This window comes from Epinephelus lanceolatus, chromosome 15, assembly GCF_041903045.1.
Source record: "Epinephelus lanceolatus isolate andai-2023 chromosome 15, ASM4190304v1, whole genome shotgun sequence".
Classification (NCBI taxonomy): domain Eukaryota; kingdom Metazoa; phylum Chordata; class Actinopteri; order Perciformes; family Serranidae; genus Epinephelus; species Epinephelus lanceolatus.
In genome coordinates, this window is record NC_135748.1 from 23,045,046 (window position 1) to 23,069,324 (window position 24,279).

Consider the following 24,279-nt stretch of genomic DNA (forward strand, 5'->3'; position numbering starts at 1 on the left):
GACTGAGCCAATGAGCAGATACAACACCTTTTGTAACACTCTGGTAACACTGACCTTTAGGTTGAATAGGGCAGAATAGTGGATTAAAGCATGTTTGTAGTGTTGAGGACTGGAGCTTCAGAAACACAGAGGTGTGCTGCATGTTAGGGCTATGTTTTTAGACCATATTTGCAATTTAGTATGCAGTTTTGTTTTTTAAAAGTTCCTTATCTTCTGTATTATTCATTGTGTTGTATGACCACCACAACACTGGATTTAGGCATCATATAAACAGCTCTTTCATGTAGGTCAGGCCTGCGTGTTATGATAAAATAAGATGAAGTAATACATGAAGTGATAAGAATAACATATCTTTATTTAGCTATTGAATTATAAAAATCTTTAAGCCTTGTAAACATGTTATATTACCATCATGGCTTAAAAGATCTGGGGAAAAAAAATCTAAAAAAAAAAAAAAACAGAAAAAGAAAAACAAAGCACTGCAAAATATCAGGCTTGGTGTGAACGTTTATATATGAAAAATAAATATGAATTTTACCGATATCCAGTCAGTTACAGTAACAAATCACAACAACTTAAGTGCACACTGATTTGATCTGCTTCAGCTTACAGACCATGGTCAGGAAGGACAGGCGAGACTTTGGTTTGCCTGCGCATGATGTGGCATGATCGTATATGTCACATGAATGGTAGGGCAGCATAGGCTTGTGCCGATTTCCGGTTTAACCAGTTCAAGTCCCGTTTAAAAGCTCCACCCGGTTTAATTCACGTTAACCAGCAGGGGGGGGGGGAAAGCTTTTCACATCGGTGGCGTGTCAAGGGACTATATTCAACTTATCTTGCATTGTAACATGCATTATGACAACTTAATAAGGTTTAGGAGCCTACAAGTCTTTTGTTTAGTTTGTCTCAGAGGCTTCAGAGGGACTCCGCAGCTCCGCTCCACTCAGCTGTCTGCTGCTGCTGTGAGAGATAAAATTTCATTGGGGGCGGGGAAAAGTGCGAGGGAGTCAGCAGTCATTCAGTTTGTTGCCCTAAGGCCCGTTTCCACTGAAGAAGTTCCTGGTACTATTTAAGGGGCAGGAACTACTACAGGAACGTCCTCCCGCTCGGCCCTCTCAACCGCCGTGTCTCCACTGAGAGCGGAGTCGGAGGAAGGTTCCTGTAAAGTTACCGGGCTCTGGATGTGACGTAATCGTTGTGCGACCATTTTGACCGGGGCGACGTAAGGACGCCGTTAGCTGTTAGCCGATAGTGGTTTCTGTAATAACTCACGAAGTGGCCCGGGGAAAAATATTTTTTCCAGCGGATGTCTTAGTTACAACATGACTGAGCTAACTGGAGTAGTTTCATGTCGTATCCGACAACGGGAGGCTTTTAACAGATGACGTCCTGATGTTAGCTTTGCTGCTGCTGTTAGCTGTCCCTGTCAGCCGCAGCCACTGATGCTTTCTAGACATCGTGATTTCCCAAAACTGAATAAATACCACACATAGCAACACAAAACTGCTTTACTAGCTCAATCATGTTGTAACTAAGATATCTGCTGGAAAAAATCTTTTTTTTCATGAACTGGTTATTGAGTTTGTTTACATGGCGGTGGAAGCTATGAACAAGCTAACTCTCGTCTGCTGAGTTTTAAAAATGCTGGCTATTTTTTTGCTTTCTGTTGACGTCACATCCCCCCTTGAGTATATCCAATCAGTACCAAGTAACCCCCAAGCCCCAGCCAGGAGTTTTTCGGGGCCGTTCTGAGTACCTACTCCGAGGCAGGGACTTGTTTAGCCCCCGTACAAGTTCCGGAACTCTGTCCTTCGGGGGTGGTTCCTGCGGTGGAGACACGCACCAACGGCCCCGGCCCCATAAAATTACCCTGAAGTTCCTGCAGTGGAAACGGGCCTCTAGCAACCCGTTTCCACTGAAGAAGTTCCTGGTACTATTTGGGGGGCTGGAAATACTACAGGAACGTCCTCTCGCTCGGCCCTCTCAACCGCCGTGTCTCCACTGAGAGAGTGGAGTCGGAGGAAGGTTCCTTGGTGTCCTTCTGCGTCTTCTTCTTCTTGTGTAACCTTGTGTGTATTGGCGGTTAATACAGCATTACCGCCACCTAGTGGATTGCGCATTACACATATAATGGGCTTTTATTGGGAAAAATAGCTCAAATGCGACCCCCAGTGGTAAAATTAGGTATATAATTCGATATATCGGTTCGGTTAGATACTTGGCTTTAAATCAAACCGGTTGGAAAATTTTCAAACCGGCACAAGCCAAGGGCAGCACTCCAAGTGCTATTCTGTGGTTGGTAAGATTTTGTTGCTTTTTTTTTTTAAAGAAAATTTATTGTAGGTTTTGCATTTTAAAAACTGTATTCTTTTACAACATGCTGTTGGTTTGAATGCAATTAATTGTCCAGTACTATCTGTCTAAGTAGTAGGGGTGTGCCATATCATCTTGCTCACAATAATACCGGTATCATTTTTAATATCATATGAACAATTCATATCATGATATTCATGATGTTTGGACTTGTTGAAATATTGATGTCAAAGCAACAACAAACATGGCTGAAAGCGAAATTATTAGTGACTCCATGGTGGTTCTTAAAATAGGAGCAGCTTCAGCAGTGTGGAATAAACTGTGGCAGCCTGAATGTTTTATAAACAGCCCCGGACTTCTCAGACTCATTTAGCGGCTCCTCTGGCAGCAGCACAGTGTCTCTCCTTCTCCTCTCCTGCCGTGCGCACATGGGAGTCGGTGTCGTCAAGTGATTTTGTCATACTAACATTACATTTTGGTAATGTAAACCTACGTGACCCTCGTGACTTGACAAAAAACTACATATATGTGAATGTACAATCGTTCTAGTATCATAAGAGCCTGTCACAGGTTACAGCGTGATGATTAGAGGAGAAATGGCAGAGCATAAAGGTCCAGGTGGGAAAAAAAAACACATCTCAGTCATTTAGGATTTTGCTAAAAGAAGGAAATCACCTGTTGATTTATATATATATAGATCCCAGGGGATATTTTTTGTATGTGGGAGCTGTTTAAATGTGTAATTTGTGGTAGATTTTATTTTGTTGAACTATTAATATTTTATAAAAATCTGAATCTCACTCTGAGTTACTGTTGTTGTTTACAAACTAAAGAAAAAAGATAATTTAGTTTTTACTGAATATCTGAAGGCAAACTGACTCATGACTTGCAAGTTTTCTCTTAAAGTAATGTGTGTAGTTGATTGAGAGCTACCAATGTGCTGCTTTACTGGGCTAAAAGGCCTTTCTGCCATATCCGTCAAGCTCTTGTGGATCTAAATGAATGTTCTCATCAGGGGTCAGTATTCATTAAGAAATTGTTCTGTGGTGATTGATTTCTGTTTTTATGTAAGAAGTTGAACGTTTCTCTTCTTCCATTTACCATTCTCCCACCAATCCCTTATAGAATGTTGTTTTTTAATGTGCCTTGCCACTTTAGAGAATATCACCTTAAGTGTGTCATTTATGAAATGTGCAGACTATAAGATACAAACAGAGATTACAAGATTTTGAGATTACATGTTGTATTGCTTCATAATTTGGGCTCAACAGTTTCAAAGCCCTTAATAAACGCTGTCTTTATGTTTCATGTGAAGGAAGTCCTGTCGAGCCTGCATGTCTCAGCAACATGAGAGTTGTGGTTAAAGTTTGGTTAGAGGCTGTCTCAGGAGTTGCTGGCAAAGCTCTGGTTTGCTCAGCCAGCCGAGCAAGCAGTAGAACCAGTAATTTTACCGTTGGGTCCAGAGTTTGAGACTCTGACTCACTGCCTCTTAGCTGCATTGGCCTCTCACCAACACATCCAGTATCTGCCATGACATCATGAAAGTTCACCACATAACTCTTTTTAAATGGATACTTACAAAGTATCTTGCATTTCTGGTTTAACTTGCTTTGGTTATTGATGTGTTTTTGTGTTTAAATGTGGACGTGACATCATGTTGAGATACAAGGACACAGTCAGATTTTTAGTCTCTCACATGAAAAGCAAGTCCTTCTTTCTCAAATAATATTATTAAGTATTTGTCAGGGAATAGACATTTGCAGGCGGTGTCATCTTCACCCTACTTTGGCACCATGTTAATTTTTGGTTATCTGCGTATTCGTCACATGGTTAACATACAGTATATCGAGCTAGCTGGGCAAAATCCAGGACACATGAAACCCGCTTGAGTAGATATTTTCTGCCTGGCTGCTGTGGGTATCCAGTGACTGCCTGTTACACATGCATAGACCGCTGGATTATGTGGTCATTCTTTTTCACTGATACTCTGTAACCCGAGAAAAGAGCAGTAGTATCGTTTAGCAAGTCTGGGTTGGCTCCAGATTTGGCCGAATTTCCGAAGAATACTTTAAAAGTGTCTTTCTCTTTGTGTGTCTTATGTGCATATCAAAAGAGGCTATCAAACAATGCGTAAAAGAGATATTTTTTTCAGTTTAACTGCTGCAAAATACAGACTACATCTATCATTTGGACCTACTGCAGACTATTTCTTAAAACTATTTCCGATTCCCTCTCTCTGTTTGTTTGTCCCTCTGTAATTATGCGAGTAAATCTCATTATACTAATCATATATCTAGCAGGTGTTTGCTCTGAGTTGCACGTATCAAAAGGGCTAAGCGATGTCAAACAAAGCAAGTTGAGAAAGTCACAATAAAAGCAAATAACATGAAGAAGGAACCTAGAGAAAGACATGTCTGCATTCGAGGGTCCACAGGTGATGGAATCCCACTAATACAAGACCCATAATTTTTATAGAGCATAGAGCAAGATTTCCCTTCCTGTCTTCTGTACTTCCGTTGCTCTGCATTTGTTTTTGCACTGACATGGTAACATAATGTACATACATATGGCTGAGTGCATCAAGCCAAGGTCACTCATCACTGTGTAAACGCATCCAGCTGTGATAGCATTATTGCATCGTTAACACTTTCCCATCAGGCACCGGTGTGACTGCTCACAGATGACATTTCCAACAGAAAGCAGCTCTGTAATCTTAGCTTGAAGTTCATGTGTCTCAAGAAAGCACACACACATTGTAAGCGTGGTTCTGGCCCAGTGCTGCTGGCTATCTTGTGGGGAATGGCTGATTGTTTGGCTATTAATAGCCGGCCTGACCGTAGAGCCTGACTGGGATCTGTGGATCGGCTCAGAGAGGAGAGCGCCACACTGCAGGCTTTAACACTCTGCGTGTGTGCACTGGTGCATGCTTCCTTTGTGCTGCTCCAATCTGTGTGTGGCACTTTTCTTGTGATTCCGAGCGTCGACGCAACCGCACATTTAGCCGTTTGTGATTGTAGTGAATATGTGGCTGCCCCTGTGTAAACACAAAATAATCCAACCAACCGATCATTTGGTTTTCCTAAACATAGGCTTGGCTGTATACTTTAAGCCCTTGTTCCCATACCTTCCTGCGTGCACAGTTGTATTCAACGGACAGGCTTGTGACTTGAGGTGAAGGACTTGTCAAATTGTCAAACTCTTCTTTCTTTGATTTCTGTGTGTGCGTGTGTGTATTTGTGAGTGGGCAGAGGGGGCACTGGCAGTGACAGGAAACAAGTCAAAGCTTTGTTGTGTTGGTGCTAAGAAGGAGAATACTGTTGTTCCCTCACTGTCAGTACGATCTAGTTGCACTGAGTACACACACAAGTCAGTTTGTTTTTTCGAGCCATGACCAGTTTTGCCACATTTGTTGGCCAAGACTATAGTCATCATGACATTGCCCGTGTCTCTTTCTGGCTGCAAATAATGTGTGTGTGTGTGTGTGTGTGTATAGGCAGGTGTGTTTATTTGCCAGTGTGTGTTTGCATTTGGGGGGGAATGCTGGAAGACATTCAGCCGCTCCCATTTCTGTTCAGCCAAGGATGGAGCACCATTATGTACCAGTTGCTTCCTCTTGCGACATTCTCCTATCCACATCTTTTAATTTTTGCATCATACACAGTGCAAGCAATAGTTTGTCCTTATTGTTTGCAGCTCATTTCTGACTCTCTCTGTCTCTTTCCTGCTCTATGCTCCATACACTAACATTTTCAAACCCTCTTATCATCAGCTGTTTTTAATCCTTTGTGGGAATTAGACATCAGTGCTCTCCCCGGGGCTCACCTCGCACGAAAAATGCTGACAACAGGGTGTTTCTGTATGAGCACTCTCTAACGGGGACATAGGACAGCATATGTGTAGTACACCACATATGCTCCGCAGCCACTATTTTGTGTAAAATAAAGACTGTGACACAAGTTTAACTTCAAGGCCTTCGAGTTCCTCCCTCCTCTCTGGCAACACGAATCCACATGAGTCACTGAGGACTACAGCTGATGGAAATGAAATGAGACTGTGCAGAACGGGAGTGAAGCGTCACATGGGCTGTGTGCAGGGGGGAGGACGGGTGGGGCGGTGGCAGGGAAGGAGGGATAGTGACTTAATGACATGGAAAAAAGGGTTTTATGCTAATGATCGTCTAAATTTATCTCTCGCTTTGTGCAGACACACACAAACAGATGCAGGCACACACACGGGCACCCACCAGTCGCCTCTGCGAGTACGCCTTGGACAGGGAGCCACATGCTGCTCTGTGCAAAAGGAACTATTTTAGTCTCTGGGTGCTAAAGACGGACTGTGCACAAGGAGAGAAGAGAGGAGTAGTATCTATGAAAAGTGATATTACCCCAGTAGTGTGGGCGTATGTGTGTGTGTGTGTACTCATTGAGGGAGTGGAAGTCATTACCCAAGCAAAGAGCTCTCCCGTGGGAAAGGTGTCCTGCACCTGCAGATAGCAGGTCAGACTCAACAAACCAGTTTTATTGAGATGTTCGTCTGTCTCAGCACCCCATGGTAACCGGATGCAGTGCATTTTTTTCCAGGCCTCTGATCACAGTCAGACTCACACAGATAAATAAAGCTTAGTCAGATTGAATGGGGATCCTAAGATGTGTATGACCCTTTTTAGACTATTGGATCAACTAGTTTATCTTCAAAGGCCTCACAAAGACACACCAATGCAAAACCTGAATACTCTTTGTAGTCACACCCCTCGAGGTTTGTTGATGTTTGCCACAGTAGCAGCATGGCTCTATGGGTGGCAGTGTGGGTGTGTTTGGCCCAGATGGATATATCTGAAACTACTGGATGGATTGCTGTGGTATTGCCCCTTGTCGCTGCATCTCCTGACAGAACAGCTTGGTTGAATTTCAGCCCGCATGCACGGTTTTGGAGCCAAACATTGTTGAAAGAGAGCAGCTAATGTTGCTGTGAGAAGTTAGCGGCGTGAGTTACCTCTGTCTGTTGACCTGTATTTTCTCCAAAATCCAGAATACTTCCATGCTGCTCATTAGATCCTGAGTAAAAACCTTTATCCTCTTTGTCTTTCTTGCAGCTGCTTGCCATCTGCCTGCCGCTGTTTGATGGTGGAACAAACTTTCAAATAAAAGCCTATGCTAAAGGTGACAATATAGATCAGTGTTTTCATTTTGCATGGATGACACTGGATTGTTGATCATTGAATCGATATATTGATCCAGATCAATGGATCGTTACAACCCTAGTTTTGACTGACTGTCTATATGCAGGAGTAATTTGACTTCCGCATTATCAGGGTGTGTTAGTCCTGGTTAGAGATGCACCGATCGAGCTTTTTCAGTTTCGATACCGGTCCCGATGCTGTGGCTTTGACTATCAGCCGATAGCCGATACACAGTTCTTTCCTAAGATAAAATGAAACAAGATGAAACAGATTAATGCAATGATGAACTATTTACTTCTAACAAAAATAAACAATTGTGCAACAGCAGTTGAAATAGTGTGAAATACCTCAGCACAGCAGATTCTCTCCTTCGCTCCATGACGTATGACATAGCTCGCGTCATAATAGATTTAAAGGGAAAGGATCGCCTCAGGTATAGGTTGCATTTTCCGATACCCGATCCATCTATTTTGATGATATCAGGGCCGATATTCGATCCAGATATCGGATTGGTGCATTCCTAGTCCTGGTACCTCCTACCTTCACAAGCGCATCAATGTTTCACTCCAGTGGGCCAGTTCTGCCCCATAGATCGTATTATTGACGCCTTTGATGTAGTGCCACCAGCAAGTCAAAGGTTTCACTTTTATTCAGTCACTAGACTTTGGTAACCCCTGACTTTTCCTCGAGTGCCAACATAAGGTTGACAGTTTTGGTTTTGACTGAAATATCGTAACGATTAGATTGATTGCAGTGAAATTTGCTATAGATATTCCAAGTAAATTTTTATTTCATGACAGTCAGGCCAGAATTTTAATTTGTGCAACACTAACTGCAAAACTCATGACATGCCCTCAGGCTCAGCTTTACGTTGTGTGTTTGGTGCTAATTTGCAAATGTCAGTATGTTAATAAGCAACTGTTGGCATGCTAATACTTTAAGATGATGAACATGTTAAACGTTAAACCTGCTAAACAACAGCGTGTTACTATCTTCGTTGCAAGCAGTATCGTTACTTATGATTTTGACGTTAGCATTTAATTCGTGGCAGATCTGTGCCTTCATACTGTACGGCCTCACAGAGCCTGGCTGCAGAGTCTTGGTCTTGTTTTTATAGAAAAGGAGAGAGGAAAAGCTATGCTCAGAGGAAACATGACTTGTCATGAATCCATCTGTTCCCTCCTGCACCATCACTCCTTCCTTTCTCACAGCCCGACTGCAGCTGCTCTGGAGTGTGACATCTTCAGCTGATAAGTTAGATTTTAACACAAGCGGGGACAGACGGAGAGAAAAAGTTATTTATAAAGTGCCCTTTAAACTTCTTTTGAGGAACAGGAGATATAGGAAGAGAGGTCGAAGTTAAGAAGAGAGACAGAAAGTTGATGATAAATGGGAAAGTGGTGTGAGAATGACATGAGCAGACACAGTGCTACAGCCTTGAGGGTCTTCATGTTGCTCCCCGGCACACGAACACAAACAAGAGAGATGTGCTCGCAGTATTTCGCTTGACAATGAGCTTCAGGAAGCCGGCTTATCTCTGTCTTCCTCTGCATCCACAATGACCCCCTCCCTCCCTCCTTCAGCTCCTTTCCCTCTGCCAGTCTGTGTGTCAGTCTATAATGTAGCCTCTTAAAGCTGAGCTGAGCTGAGCCCCCCCCCTGTGCCACAGCTGCCTGGAGGAACTGCCTGACAGCTTATTGCCCTTAAGCGGTAATCGCTCACTGGCGCCCACCACCCATCAAAACATTTGCATGTTGTCTGTCTCCCTTCCTGTGTCTCTCTCTCTGATCCATACACACTATAACTATATGTGATTGATCCGCTGAGACCGCTATCGTCTGGTGCTGAGATAGAGTGGTGATGCTGAAGAGGAAGGGAGGACAGAGCTCTAAGGGCGTGTCCTCACTGAGCCTGTTTGAGTAAATATTGCACCAGTACGGTTTGTTAACACAGGTGAAAAGAGAAAAAGGAAGCAGTAATGGTCTCTGTCCTCTGCCAAGCAAACTTTGATGAAGTTTGTTTAGAAGTAAGGGGTGACAAGGTTCCAAATCTCGACTGGCCAACTTCTGTTTACAAGGTAGTAATTGTGGCGTGTTATGGTTTGAACTTCTGTCACACCTTTAATTCATTCATTGTTTTTGGCCCACCCACCCTTCTCCCAGTTAAGCCTTTTCCCCAGTCTATTTAGTTTTTTATTTTTTTCCCAGTGACATATTTTTAGTGGGTTTGCTGCAGTGCATTTATCCAAAATAGCGGCTTTTGTTTTTTCCTCTTTGAATCTCGTACGAAGTGTTCTGCAGCACAGATATTCTGCCTTACATTCTGAAACAAAAAGAGCACCGTACCCCAGGGTAAAGTTGACTTCAGAGTGAATCAATAATGGAAGAGGAGATCCATGTATTATGAATGAAGAAACAACGCACCCTGGCACAGGAGCTTGTCTGTTGCAAAATGTTTATTCAGTAAACTACTAACACTGGCGACAGTTCGGGGGAAAACACATTTAGCCTTGTCTTTTAACAAAGCCTGTGTATATCAAGTATGATGTTCTATTAGACTTTCAGATCCTGTTTTTTTTTTTTTTTTATCACAATTTTCCTGTAACGTACATGCACCCATAAGGCAACGGCGGTCGCTACACATCCTAAAATCCTTTGCATTTATGTGGAAGGCATTCGTGATGTAAGATGAAATCACAGCCAGGATGCTGTGGTGTCAGCTCACAGTGTAAAATCACATCTGTGAGTGAAATGTAGCAAGTCAACAAGCATGTGGTCTCATTATATAATTGCTGCTCAGGCGAAAGAAACAGTTGTGTTTTCTTTGACAGTTGATTTCTCAACTGCTGGCATTAATATCCAATGTCAGTCTACTACAGTATACCGCAGCATTTCGTGGATCTGGTGAATTTAAATCCATTCAGAAACACCAATGAAGTGTTACTTTGGCACGCGTCGCTGTGAACACTTTAACATTTCGGTAGCCGAGGATGGGCCTTGGATAATTTGAATCGCTGTCATCTACTTTGAAAGTAATTATCTCTCCAATGTTCTGCTGAGCTGAAGTGACTCTGACACACAGCACAGGCTGGTGAGAGATACAGCAAGGTTTGACTCTGGTCAGCATGAGTACAGTGATATTGATAAAGCACGAACACTATGGGAATGGAAGTTTTAAACCTTATGTATTATAATGAAAATGGCCTGTCAGCAAGTATGTTATTCACTCTTCATGCCATGTTACATACACAGTGTGTATGCGCATGCATGAGTGCTTACCTGTGGCTATAAGTATGTTCACAGTCACACACATACTGAGATCATGTGTTTTTAGGGATCTAAAACAAATAACATGTTTTTTGGGGGTCATTGGGCAAAAATCCCATAATAACTTTTCAGCATATTGTAATTCAATTGTTCTATGGGAAAAGGAGACTTCCTCGTCTCTTCTTGACTTTGTTTTCAGGCTTTTAAAAGCTCTTTAGCCCCTTTTCAGTGGCTCCTTGTGGCTTTTTTTTTGCCCCCAAAAAATGTAAAAATGAATAAGTTATTTTTTTAACATTTAGATTTTAAACATTTGTAGCCTATACACCAATTAATTTTTTCAAAAAATATTTCGTCAACTAAAATGTGTGTCACATGTCTACAGCCTGGCACCTTTTCCTCTACATTGAGCCGAACCGCAATAGAATTTAATAGTGTGTGGACAAATCTGCTGTCGTCTGTCATAGCCAACGCTGCAAAGTAAAAATAATCATAAATAGCCGCCCTGTGGTAAAACATTATAATGAATGCTCATTTAGACCTATTAGTTGTGCTTATGGGCTAATTTAGACTTAATAGGTTGTGTTACCTTCATTATAAGGCTCACATATATTTTGCAGCCACAGATAGATTTTGTCTCTTTTTTTTTCCTTTGGGTCAAAAATGGGTCTTTTGATAGAAAAGGTTGCCGATCCCTGCTCTAGCCCATGATGGGAGACTTTGGCCAATTAGAGGTCATTCCAGACAGGGCATTCCTGTTGGCGGTTTTACAAATGCAGATGCACATGCACGTCCCTTCAGATGGTGAAAGCCCGATTCAGTGGTGGAATATCCTGCAGAAAAAAGTTGCTATTGCCTACACTGCAAAGCAACCCCATAAAGCAAGATGGAGTTATCAAAAAGAGAGTGTGGCAATGAACTCAGTATAACCCGTGTCGATATTGGTGAAGTGTTTCAGAGATGGAGAGAAAATGTTGCTAATAGTTTGGCCTTCTGTTGACTGTAACTAAAGGCCCACAGGTGCGGGTTGTTCAAGTTCATGTTTATGTAGTTAGCTGTAGCCTTGAATGACAGTATGTCTTCTCATGGCTTTACAGGCCCTCACGTTTGCAAAGAAAACAACATGGTTCACTGGATCACAATCATGATGATAGAAATGAATGACTAGTAGTCGTACAGGTTTCTGTATGAAACATACATATGCCTATGCTTGTCTGATGGGAGGGGCTTCGGACAGAGAAGAGGGCTGTATTTTCAAATTCTGGTGTTTTTCTCTATTCCAGAAAGCTGCCCACCACAGTTATTTCCAAGTTCATTAATCATCTGAGTTTTCAGTCTGAAAGTGTGTCAGTGAGTGGATAAACCAAGAAGTCCAATTACAAGCCTGCATTAAGAGACAACAGCGGGCCTTTTCACAGTCTGACAGAACGGTTTTCACGCATCTCGCCACCACTAAAGATGGCAGTTTTAAAAGCATGATTATCTAATCCAAGTAGCAACCTCCAAGGCTGAAAAAAGAAACTGCAGTTCCTCGAATGGCCACTTGAGGCTGGATCCAAAACAGAGCCAAAAGCCACAGACCCCCATGTTAGAATGCTAAACTTTACAACAAAAATAAACATGGTACTAATAATGGTTTTGGTCTCTATGGCTAATTTGAACATTCATGACATTTGCACAGGTGGTGTTTACATTTTAAGGCCCAGAGTTATGCATATTTAAGGGTTGCTTGGGAGACAGACTGTCTGCGAGGCGTCACCACTGCCTATGCATCCAATCCATCCCTCGCTCCTCTACGGATCCAACCTTTCACTCAAATATGGTCACTTCTGGCTCCAAAAAACCAAGATGGCAATGGCTGAAATGCCAAACTTTAGGGTTTAAAACGGCATTCCACAAACCAATGGGTGTTGTCACGGTAGCTATGACCTTATCTATACAGTCTATGTTCTAATCTTGACAACAAGCGCAGATTGGCTACTTGAATATTAAGCAGTTTATGTTTTGGAGGTAGCATTTTAAAGTAATGTTGAGTGCGTGTGTTGTTTGCCCCGTCCATATTGACTTCAGTTGCTGTTTTCACAGTCGTTTCCATGTCATAATTATTTTTACCACATCAGCTGTTGATGGGTGCTCTTCAGGGTTTCATGAAACCACTTGCCCTTATGTAGTTCCAGGTACTATTTTATTATATTCTACATTATTTATGCTGCAAAATCAAAGTGTTGCAACCAGGGTACAAAATTAGCACCATCCACGAGCCAAACGCTGCTAAAATATGCAAGTTGCTGGTAGGTTTGCATCACTCACCAGCCAATTAGACAATGGTAATGTATTGAGTGGCTGGTAAAATATAGCCGGTGGACAAAAAGGTAATTTTGTTACTGTAAAAAAAAAAAAGTCAACTACTACATTCTCATGCTTCATATTCAGTGCAAAGCTTGAGAACTGTTAATTCACAGTTGATAAATTGCTTGGTCAGAGCTTTTGCCACATGGTCAACTTTCAAGTATTCCCCCACAGCTCAACTTTGCTGTTGCCTCAAACAATACAGTTCCTCTGTCACGCCCTTCCAGTCTCCCACATGAAATTCCTTCCTTACAAAGCAATGTGTTGATAACCAGGGAGGGGCTGATTTTACACTCTGTTACTCTCAGGCTATTGCAAAAACACAAGTTTTATTTTGTCCAGCTCCAGTGCTCCTCTGTTTCTCATTCCTCAGACATCATACTATGAAAGATATGTTTGTCTTTGGTTTGTTGATGTCTCAGCTGCACATGAATATGCACAGGAGAGCTTGATTCATGCTGTAACCATCTCACTATTTGACATTACCAGCTATTTTTTGCCTCCGCAGCTCACATTGATAAATCAGTGGCTGTAATGAGCGGGGGGTGTTTGCTGGTTTGCAGATGAGCCAGTCGGTCTTCCTGTGTGCAGGCGCACGGGCTGGCGAGTGAGCCTTTCATTCAACCAACTAGCAGTGTCCTCTTCTCTGAGAGAGCAGCTTGGAGTAATCAAAGCATGAAATGACATCCAAAGATGTGGATTTGGGTAAATGCTGTTGGAGAAAGAGGCTCGCATGACAAGGGGTAGCCAGAGGAGGTCTATTTGATGTGACACGTTGTCATTACCAGGGCATCGTATTTTATTTTTAGCACCTCAGATTTAAAGGAGGAGGGGGTGATTTGCAGTCGAACCTGGGTCTGATTTTGCCAGATTTGTTATACTAGAGATTGCCCAAAGTGAATCAGCACAGCTCAGTTTTTCACATGAGGGGGAGGAAATTTCAAACTAGGCCTGTTTGCTGTATTATTCATGGTTGAACGATGGAAAGAGCTGCCAGTCTGAATAAACACATTTATTGGCACATAGGTGGGTTGTTTGTTTTTGATCCATAACAGCCAACTAGATGACGGAAAGTTTGCTTTCAGATACCGAGCAATATGACACACCTTGATGACAAACAATGGGCTGTGATTTCTTAGACTTTGTTTGCTTTCAGTGTGCTGTTGGTTTAGTCCTGACAGTCGCATCAGGACCTGCTCACAGCCTTTTGTTTTACGCCGGATTGTTTGTTAATTATTCTCATTTTAGTCCCAACTGGGTTCCTCTCTTAAACAATACCAGCCACGACAATACCAGAACAAAAGAGTTTGGCTCCTGTAATTGAGGCTCCTGTGCTTTGTGTGTGTGTGTCTGTGTATTCATGAATACAAAACCCCCAATATTTGCTGCCAAATGCCATCTGATATGATACGCTCAGGCTAATGCCGCAGATGATTTCTCGCTACATCTGTTAGTCGTGGAGACTTAAGGCTATATCCCTTCCTCTCTCTTTCTCTCATTAATCATGCAGGATCCATAGATAATGGATGGTGCTCGTGGTGTCTAGCCTTTCACTGCTTACTGGCCAGACGGATCTGTTAACATGACCTATATACATGAGCGAGCCATTGTGCCTTCGGACATGCATCGCTGAATGTGACATCAAACAAACACAAGGGGTTCTTTATGGAGCGTTGTACATTTCACCTTTTGCAGCGTTTAGTGTAATGTTTTTATCACTTAGTCATGTGTCTGCTGTTTGTATTTCCTGCTTCTCCTTTGTTAGAAATCAGCCACGAAATACTCTGTAATTTAGTCAGGGTTTTAGGAAGATGCACAGTTACTCACTGTGTGTGACCACAAATGTGAGGTGATGTCATTGCAGTGGAAAAACAGTGCTTCCATGGTGATCACACGTATTAGCTTTGTGTGTAATGCATAGACTGCATAAAAATAATGGACATAGAATTGACCAGATTTGGATGAGAAGACTGGAGGCTGTGGTGATGGCTCGCAGTCAGCCTGTCACTCAAAGTGGCCAAGTTCTTAATTATGCGGTAATAAAATGTCGTCATGAACAGGGCAAATTATTTATAGGCTGTAAATTAGGGATGCACCGATTGTGAAATTCTGGGCCAATACACATACTGATATTTAAAACAACAATTTGACTGATGGCCGATACAGATACCGATGTGTTTTTCTTGTTTGTGTGTGTGTGTTTTTCTTCTGTTGTTGTTTATTATTTGTTGTTACTCATTCCCCCTCTTATTCTAGGGAAACAAAAAAAAGTCTTCATTATAAAAACACAATTGCACTGTTATGAAGTCCTTCAGTTCTTCATTTATGAAACAACCCTTTATGTAACCTTCTTTTGCATGAAAAACTTTTTAAATTACTAATTCAAAAGTTTTTTACTATAGAATTTCTTCTCTAACATCTGTTTAAATTGCTGTATATTATTTTATATTATTATTTGTTTTATATTATCATATTGTTTTAGATTATTACTCATTTACTTATTATTTTTTTTATATATATTTCATTTATTTTATTTTTAATTTTATAATTTATATTGCTATTTATTGCTTCCATATTGCAAATTTCTTCTTAAAACAACCGGTTTTATTTAAATTCCTCGCCAAAAACTACATTTTACAAGACTGCATTTGAACACATCATGAGAACATGATAATTTACCTTGGCCCAATTCTCATTTTTACTGAAGAGAGCTTGAACACCTCATAATGTAACTCAGTGCAACCTCCGTTAGCTGTTCGTTTCAGCCGTAACAGCTAACGCTAATTAGCGCACCCTCCTGCCGATTTCAACACGGATTTGTTGTTCACTATGTAGCATTATCAGAAAGACAATATGTTGCACCCTCTGACACTTTGATGGTGAGTTTACTGCCTGCTTTCGTCTCAACGGTGTCCCAGTAAGATCTCGGTTTGTTCCAGCACATTTATTATTGTCTCCAGTACGATGAGTTATTTTTCAAGTCCTGCTTTTTAGCCGATACCAATATGCGGCCGATAAATTGGTGTGTTCCTTCTGTAAACATGCTTATTTCTGCTGTAAAATTTTGCATTTTAACATGGGTGTCTGCGAGGACTGACCCACTGTTGGAGCCAGCCTCAAGTGGCCGTTCGAGGAACTGCAGTTTTTGGCTCTCCTGTGTTGGCTTCATTTGTAGAGGGAGATTGAAGACAGAGGGGCTGACATAGAGAGTAGTAGAATCAATGTGGAAGCTTTTACTTTGTGCTTATGTGTATGAGTGTGTGTACTGTGATGATGAGAGCGATGAATAGCCCAACCCCACGGGGAAACATACTGTAGATCCTTAATAGCAAGACATATCCAACATCATCCCTGAGTCATCACTGTTTATGGGCTGGAAGAACATATGCAGACATATACACAAATACAACACTGTGTGTTACCTACAGTAATAGGTACAGTAATAGTAACAGCGACTGATAATTGAACAAGACTGTCTATAGAAAGGTAGGCTCACCGTGGTCATGATGCTGGTTTAATCAGAGAGCCTTAGATAACACGCTCCAGTCAGATCAAAAGGACTTAATATATATGCCCCTCTTTTCTGTCTTACTCTGTGTGGCTCAGGGTGAGTGGAGATAAAGTGTTAGTAATCAAACAGAGAGGTTTCCATTGTTGTCCCCTCAATGGATCCAGTCAATCTCACTGCTGTCTGGAATAAAGCCTCTTTGCTCTGCCATTTGGAGACATTAGGAGATGAAAAAAGGTCTCAAGCGTAGCTTTGCTAGGACCAGTCGGACAGAGTGTATTTTCTCAACAAAATCATCTATATACAAATATAACATGATAAAACGTGTACTAATAGAAAGGGTTGGTATCTGTGCAGTAGCGTTGTTGCATATTATAGCCCATGTACCAAGGCTGCGTCTGTAATAGCCTGTATAACTCATTATAAAGTCCACCATAAAGTGAGTTTGCTATTTAGTAGTGCTATCTGAATGTATTGTGTGAATTATGCTAGTAGTCGTGATTTGTGCGGTAATGGCATAATGCATAATGCTATACATTAAATTCACAAGTTCTTACATGACTAAATGATAAAACAAACTTCAACATAACAAAGGTTTAAAGGAAAATTACTGACATTTGAAGGATATGTTGCCATCACACTGCTCTCTCCTCTTGTCCATCTGACAGTACAATATTAATATCTTAATATCATCTCACAACACAAACAGCCACAGAGTACTTTGTAGTATTATTAGGGATGTAACGATACCAGAAACTCACGATACGATATTATCACGCTAAAGAGTCCACGATACGATATATATCACGATATTTATACAAGGGGAAAAAAAGAGAAAATTTATTGTTAAAAATAGCTATTTTATTCAAAAATAGTGCATGTACACTGTACAGCATGTTATTTTTAACTTGGAAGCGTATCATAAACAAATCAACACACAGTTGAACATGTGCTTTCATTTCCCCCCTATTACTGCTAGGCAGGCAGACATTAAAGTGCCATAACAAAGTCATCTCAATTAAAACTATAGTGACAAAATATGAAAATGGAATCATTCAGTATTTTTTAACCTACTCTGAACAAAAGTAGTGTAGTATTATTACTAGAAAGTCATCTGAATGACATCAAATTATGAGGATAGAGTAGTCTTAATATTCATCAAATATACAGAACTTAGAACAATCGGACCCTGCAACAACAACACAATTAACAAATTAGAAATAATGTAAACTCAATAACACACAACCCTTCACTCACAGATACTGAGAGAGAGAGAGAGAGAGAGAGAGAGAGAGAGATGGGTAGAGATGTGTGTAAAAGAAAACCAAAATAGATAAAGCCCAGCCATTTCCCTGGAAGTCATGGAAAAACTCAAAAACACACATTCACTCAGTTTGTTCACGCCAGGTTGACAATCTTGACATCAAGGAGACCCTAACACTTTCTCAGAACAGGAGATGAGGAGAGGAAAGCTCTGGTCCTGCGCTTTCATGTGATATGCGTGGCATTTCTGTGTGACCCTGCATTCACAAGTAATCCATCCAAAAGTAATGTGTGTGCAAAGCTGTATGAAAGCTTTGTTATATATTATTTTAGTGTAATTTTATCATTTTTTTTCGCTGTGAAAACATTAGACTACCGACAAGTGCTTGGTCTTGTCGGAAAGCTACGATTCCGCTGTTTTCCGTGATATGTGTGGCTTCTTGTTATGACGAACGGTCGCAGTCGGAGGCTGAGATGCTGAGCTGCACGAGTCTGCTCTCACTGCACTCGCAGTTGTATGCAAAGGATTATGGGGAATGTAGCTGCACAGTCACATTACCGGCTCTGTAGGAGAATGTAGCTATATAACTACCGTGGCATTCCCACGACGGTATCGAGAATTTATTTTATCGCGACACCGCGAAATTCGACATATCGTTACATGCATACAAGTATTATTTATTAATTTGGGGAAAATATGCTCAGTATAGTCCATGTATTTATCACAAATATGCATGTCAGTATTTGTCATGGCGTGTTATCATTGTGGGACAGCAATAATGAAATTAACAGCACTTAGAAAATGACCTGAGTAGTGTCTGATAGTGTTTTTTCATGCTGTAGATGAGCTCAGTGTATGGTCCTCTAATTCTCAGTGATAATTAGAGATGCACGGATCAATCAGCTGATGACAGGAATTGCCTGATTTTTGATGGGCCATGACCGCTGCTTGGCCGGTCAGTCTCAGATATAGCCAACCCTGAGCCGATCAAATTTACATCCATGCGGTGCACGATAGTTCATGTCGCAGGCAGCAGCACAGAAAGTAACTGACTATTGCCAGAGCTGCTGCAACCCATTCTCAAAAGCTGTATATCATTCCCGTGCATGCTACATGTGGTTTGAAAGCTACTGTTAAAGCTAACTAGCAGACTGGGGTACACCACTTAAAGTGTGTAGTGTAGCAAAGCTAATCCTTTTATGTAAGTGGTTGGAAGATGCTACACTTAGCTTCTAGTCTGGGAGGTGTAACCAAAAAAAACAAACAAATTTGGGTGGTCTACTAGTTAGGTGAGTCTGCTAGTTAGGTAACCAGTCAAGATTACTAGCAGACTGCTGGGGTAGTTTTGCAGAAGTTTCACGTAAAAAAAAGCTAATGCTAACTGTTTCAATGAATGGTAAATGCCAAAATTATTAGCGCCATACTCAGTGTGGTATAGTAAATAAAAACACAGAGTTGATTGGTCCAACCTAGTTTGCTGGTAAGTTGAGTTAGCTTTCTTACGAAGTCGGGTCCATCTGATAGATATGCCAGTTTATTGTGTGGCAGCAAAATGTTTAAACTCTAGTGACTGAAAGTAAAATAAAAAGGTAATGTTACTTGAGCTGAAAGGAAGCTGTCAATCAAATGGGATGTGATCACGCTCCTACAATTAAATAGCTATGGACATTTACTTTCACACTGATTTTGGTGGATTAATGAGACATTCATCTTTAAATATGTTTGTGTATGCTGTAAATTATAGTTCCTAAAAAGAAAGAAAATCCAAATGGTGCATCTCTAGTGATTCAGGAAACATGCAACTGACATCTGTTCTGCTAATATCATCTGTATTTCTACAATTCATGGTTCCCTCTCCCCAAATACATTACTGTATTTCTTAGTTTTAATTCATCTGCCATAATATCGCTCTAATCCCAGACTTGGCATAGGCCCAGGTCCAGCTATCAGTCTTTTCAGACTCATCCTGATGTCCTACATCCGTAACACTGTTCTTGTGTCTCTCCGTGCAGGTTAACTTTGTGGCATGCCAGTTGTTCGCCCTGCTGATGGCCGTGTGGTTTCGGATCTACCTCCACCCCAGTAAGACCAGTCCTTTTATCAGACATGTGGTGGCCACTCTGCTGGGCTTCTACTTGGCTCTCTTCTGCTTTGGCTGGTGAGTCACTCCTCTGTTTATCCCGCAGTTCTTTTCTTGTCATCACTGTCCTTTCATACTTAGCTCCTTCCTTCCTTCCTTCCTTCCTTTCTCAGAGTTTCTTCCTACAGTATTATTGTAGTGGGATCATTTGGACAGTGGACTGTGGCCATGTACCAATTCCATGCTATTGTAAAAACATTACTATGCTGCTGGGTTGTTTGAAAGGATGTTGCTAATCTCATGGTTCAGTTATTGGTATTTGAAATGTCATGTCATGTTATGTAATGAAAGGAAATGTTATATAATGAAGTGTAATGAAGTGCCCTCTTCTGCTTCCTACATTTCTTAGAGTGTGAATGTCGATTAATGAGTTAGCTGACTGAAAGTTAATCATAAATTATTTGATAAACTTTTAGGGATTTAATGAAGCAGCTATGCCAAACATGTTGTTCGTCCCATCTTCTCACATGTGAGAAGATGTAAGCTCTTCTCTGTGATACTGTCTATGATGGTAAACTGAGTATTTGGGGGTTTTGAAGTGTTTTCAGATAAAAAATAGCATTTTCTATACATAGCCTCGGGCTCTGGGAAATTATAATGGGCATTTTTCACTTTTTATTTCACAAAACAGTTCATTAATCAAGAAATGGGCAGATTAATTGAAATTGATTTTCATACATGTAGGTCCTTCTGTTTGACAAAAGAGAGTGTCACAACCTCATAGCAAACAACAGATTTTGTGACTGCACTGCATAAAGATCGCTGATATATGATCATGAACAGGAAGGCAAAATTTGAAGAGACTGAATAGTTAATACCATATTTGCACTCAGTTTGGTCTTCCTGAATCGGCTGTTGCCCCGATGTTTCCCCCTGCTTGCTAGCTTTGGCAACATGCTCAATGTGTGAACACACCAAACGGACGTCAAAGAACTTGTTTGTTGCTTTGCTCACATTGCCTTTATTTTGGCATAAAAGTTGCACATGAACACACCACAAAGGCTACAGCCAACAGCCAACTAGCACATACGTTCTGCGCCCGCGTCAGAGTAATAAACTCTCCATACCAGTAGGTGGCGTTAGTTTGTATTTGTCATTAAAAAGGAAAACAGTAGACCAACAGTATAGATTCAAGACACTAGTTAGCCAGTTTGCACATTACCAACACATCTTGATTTTGGAAGAACAAAGCATATTTACCGTGTGCGAGGGAACAGCGACTCAAACAAGTACGAACGATTTCTGTTAAAGAGCTTGTTTGCTTTCCTCACTTCTGTTTCACTTCTCGTGCACTGAGTTGAATGATTTTACTCACTCACGACTCCACAGGCTCAGACACCAATTCATACTTCAGCACCCGGCACAGACAAGAGCCGACTAATACCAGCAGTGTGGGATAAACCGCAAAAACTATGGTGACAAACACTGACCGACGGCCGATTGTCAACTTGGTGTATCATGTCCTTTATCTGTTGGAAGGACTGACTGCTAGTGAGAGCTCCTGTTGATTTGGATAGAAAACTGACTGCACATTGTGTAATAATTTAATGTTACCTGAGCAGAAAATGTGAATTATAAGGAAATGAACATACAAATTTGTCAAATAAAAGATACATTTCCAGGCATATTGCGTTCATAATATCACATTTAAACAGGATAATGAAACAAGATAATGAAGGAGAATCATGACTTAACAGTTTGGCTTATTGTACCATTTAATGTGAATTTCATTAAGTGCTTAATAGACTACTTAAAATTTCAGTGTCAATTATTTATAAGCTAGTAATCAATTAGTCTGAAATGACTCACTGACATTATTCACACACTTTTATCTATGATTTGTTGGTAATTTGGGGGATAGAATAGAATATATATATATATATATATATATATATATATATATATACAGCACAACATGAGGGGAATATTAATGATTATTTTCACTGTTGACTAATCTGCCAGTTGCTTTCCAGATTAATCCATTAATAGTGTGAAAAAGTGAAAGTGAAAAGTGAAAAGTGTTTCAGTCATTGTTCCGCTCCTACAGTATCAGTCACTTCCCTGAGTTTGCAGTTTATTATTCTGCATTTGTTCTCCTGTCACTGTCCTACACCCTTTTCCTTGTTTGCAACTTGTCTGCCATCCTCCTCCTCCTCCCCTCTGGTTTCTGCCGCTCCCCTCGCCGCCCTTCCCCTCCTCATTCTCCCTCACCCCATCCTCATTCTCTTCATCCTTGCCAAAGCAAATGGGTCGATCGGGCAGTAACGGATATCCAATTATAAAGCTATTGCCCTGTAATAGACAACCCACTGTACCTCTGGCAGAGTGCCTCTCTAAGTGCCACTGCATGTGTGTGTGTGTGTGTGTATGTGTGTGTGTGTTTGCACAGGACGGCAAACCTACGAAACATTAGCCAGACATCCAGCTAGTGGAAAGATGGTAACCAGGTGAAATGTTACCTGGTCATGGAGTAACAGGTGATAGGGTTTTATCTCATCCCCTTGCTGACAGACAGGTCGTGTACTTGATGCAGCTGACACTGAGCTGTGGTTGGATCATGTTGTTTGTTGTGGCTGGGAGAGATGATGCAAAGACTACCTTCTAGTTAAAGCACGGCATCACGGTGTCGCACAGAAGTGACTCATATTTCTTAACCAAAGCATGAACTGATGTCTGTTAGGGTTATCAAATTTTGATTTATTGGTACATACTGATTCTGAATATTTGAAGTAGTTTCAATTACAATGTGATTCCTTTATTAACAAGACAGGTGTTTGTTTTGCTGCCTCAAAACTCTGTTACCTGTCGTATTAAACCACACTGACTGTATCTGGATGTCTGGCTGTACCATAATCAAAGTTTATGCCAGAAGGGGGTGGGGTTTAAATTCAAAGTGGGTTTGGTCTCATTGGAAGTTGTTATTTTAAGCCTGGAATGTATATGGATTAATCAGAAGTCGCCATATTTATTAGCTATGAGAAAAGTATTCATAGAGCAGCCTCAGAATTGAGCTTTAGATCATTTTTTGTGACCATGACCCATGGACATGAGCCCTGGGTAGTGACCGAAAGAATGAGATCATGAATACAAAGTGCCGAAATCAGGGTCCTCCGTGGGGTGGCTGGGCCCAGCCTTAAAGATGGGGTAAGGAGCTCCGACATCCGGAGGGAGCTTGGAGTAGAGTGGCTGATCCTTTGTGTCGAAAGGGGTCAGTTGAGGTGGTTCGGGCATCTGATCAGGATGTTTCCTGGGTGCCTCCTGTTAGAGGTGTTGAGCACGTCCCACTGGTAGGAGGCCCCGGGGCAGACATGTTGGAGGGATTACATATCTCATCTGGCCTCTCAAGGCTCTCCAGGAAGAGCTGGAAAACGTTGCTGGGGAGAGGGATATCTGGGGTGCTTTGCTTGGCCTGCTGCCCCCACGACCTGGCCCCGGATAAGCAAATGAAAATGGGTGGATACATTTTTTCATCACAAGTAACAGATGAAACACAGCTACCCAAATGATGATTTTCCTTTATCACAAGTACAGAGAATGACCCATTTTACTCGTATGAAACTCATACTTGTAAAAATTACATTATCTGTATCCGAGTATTCGGCTCAACCCTAGTTACCATTAACAACAGAATCAGTAAAGGGGATTTTAACTACAAGTGCTGCAAAATGAATCTTCTGCTGTTCTCTGCTACCAACCAGGAAAAAATTCATTGCTGTCATGTTATAGCCTTTTTATCATTAACTTTTAATAAAAAAATTACATTCTAATGCCCTGAATATCATTTTTTTCCCCTTTGGTATTGAAAATGGTATTGATTATTGATATTTTTCAGGGTGTTGTATCAAAGTTAAAAATTACAATATTGTGTCCACACTAATGTTTATCATAATTAGGGCTGCAACAGATGGTCCATTGGTGCTGTGTCTAACCCGTTGGACGGTCAGAGATCAGACCCTCAGCACAATCCTGTTGTCTTCCTCTGGAACTGTGAAAGACGTCCACATCGCGACATGTTTTGACCTCTAGACAGCATGTCGCAGTTGTTTTTCTTCTTCTCTGTGTTTTTTGCCGACTCCTAAACCAAATTTAAAGGTCCATGTACTGTCACCCACTGTGTTCGTATTATCGGTGCTATTTATCGGACTGTCCCATTATCGGACGATAATTTATTGGCCTGATATATATCGTGCATCCCTATTCATAGTAATAAAAATCTGTTTTTGCTTAAAATTTACATGAAAAAGAGGTTTGTCTTCCCCT

General features: G+C 41.2%; 1 protein-coding gene across 1 annotated transcript in view; it reads left to right on the forward strand.

Annotated features, from left to right (window-relative positions):
• mboat2a (membrane bound O-acyltransferase domain containing 2a) overlaps positions 1 to 24,279 on the forward strand; it is a 71,632-nt gene that overhangs the window by 13,131 nt on the left and 34,222 nt on the right. Inside the window, 1 exon segment of the mRNA XM_033643108.2 lies at positions 19,892 to 20,037. Coding sequence (XP_033498999.2) covers positions 19,892 to 20,037 — 146 coding nt within the window.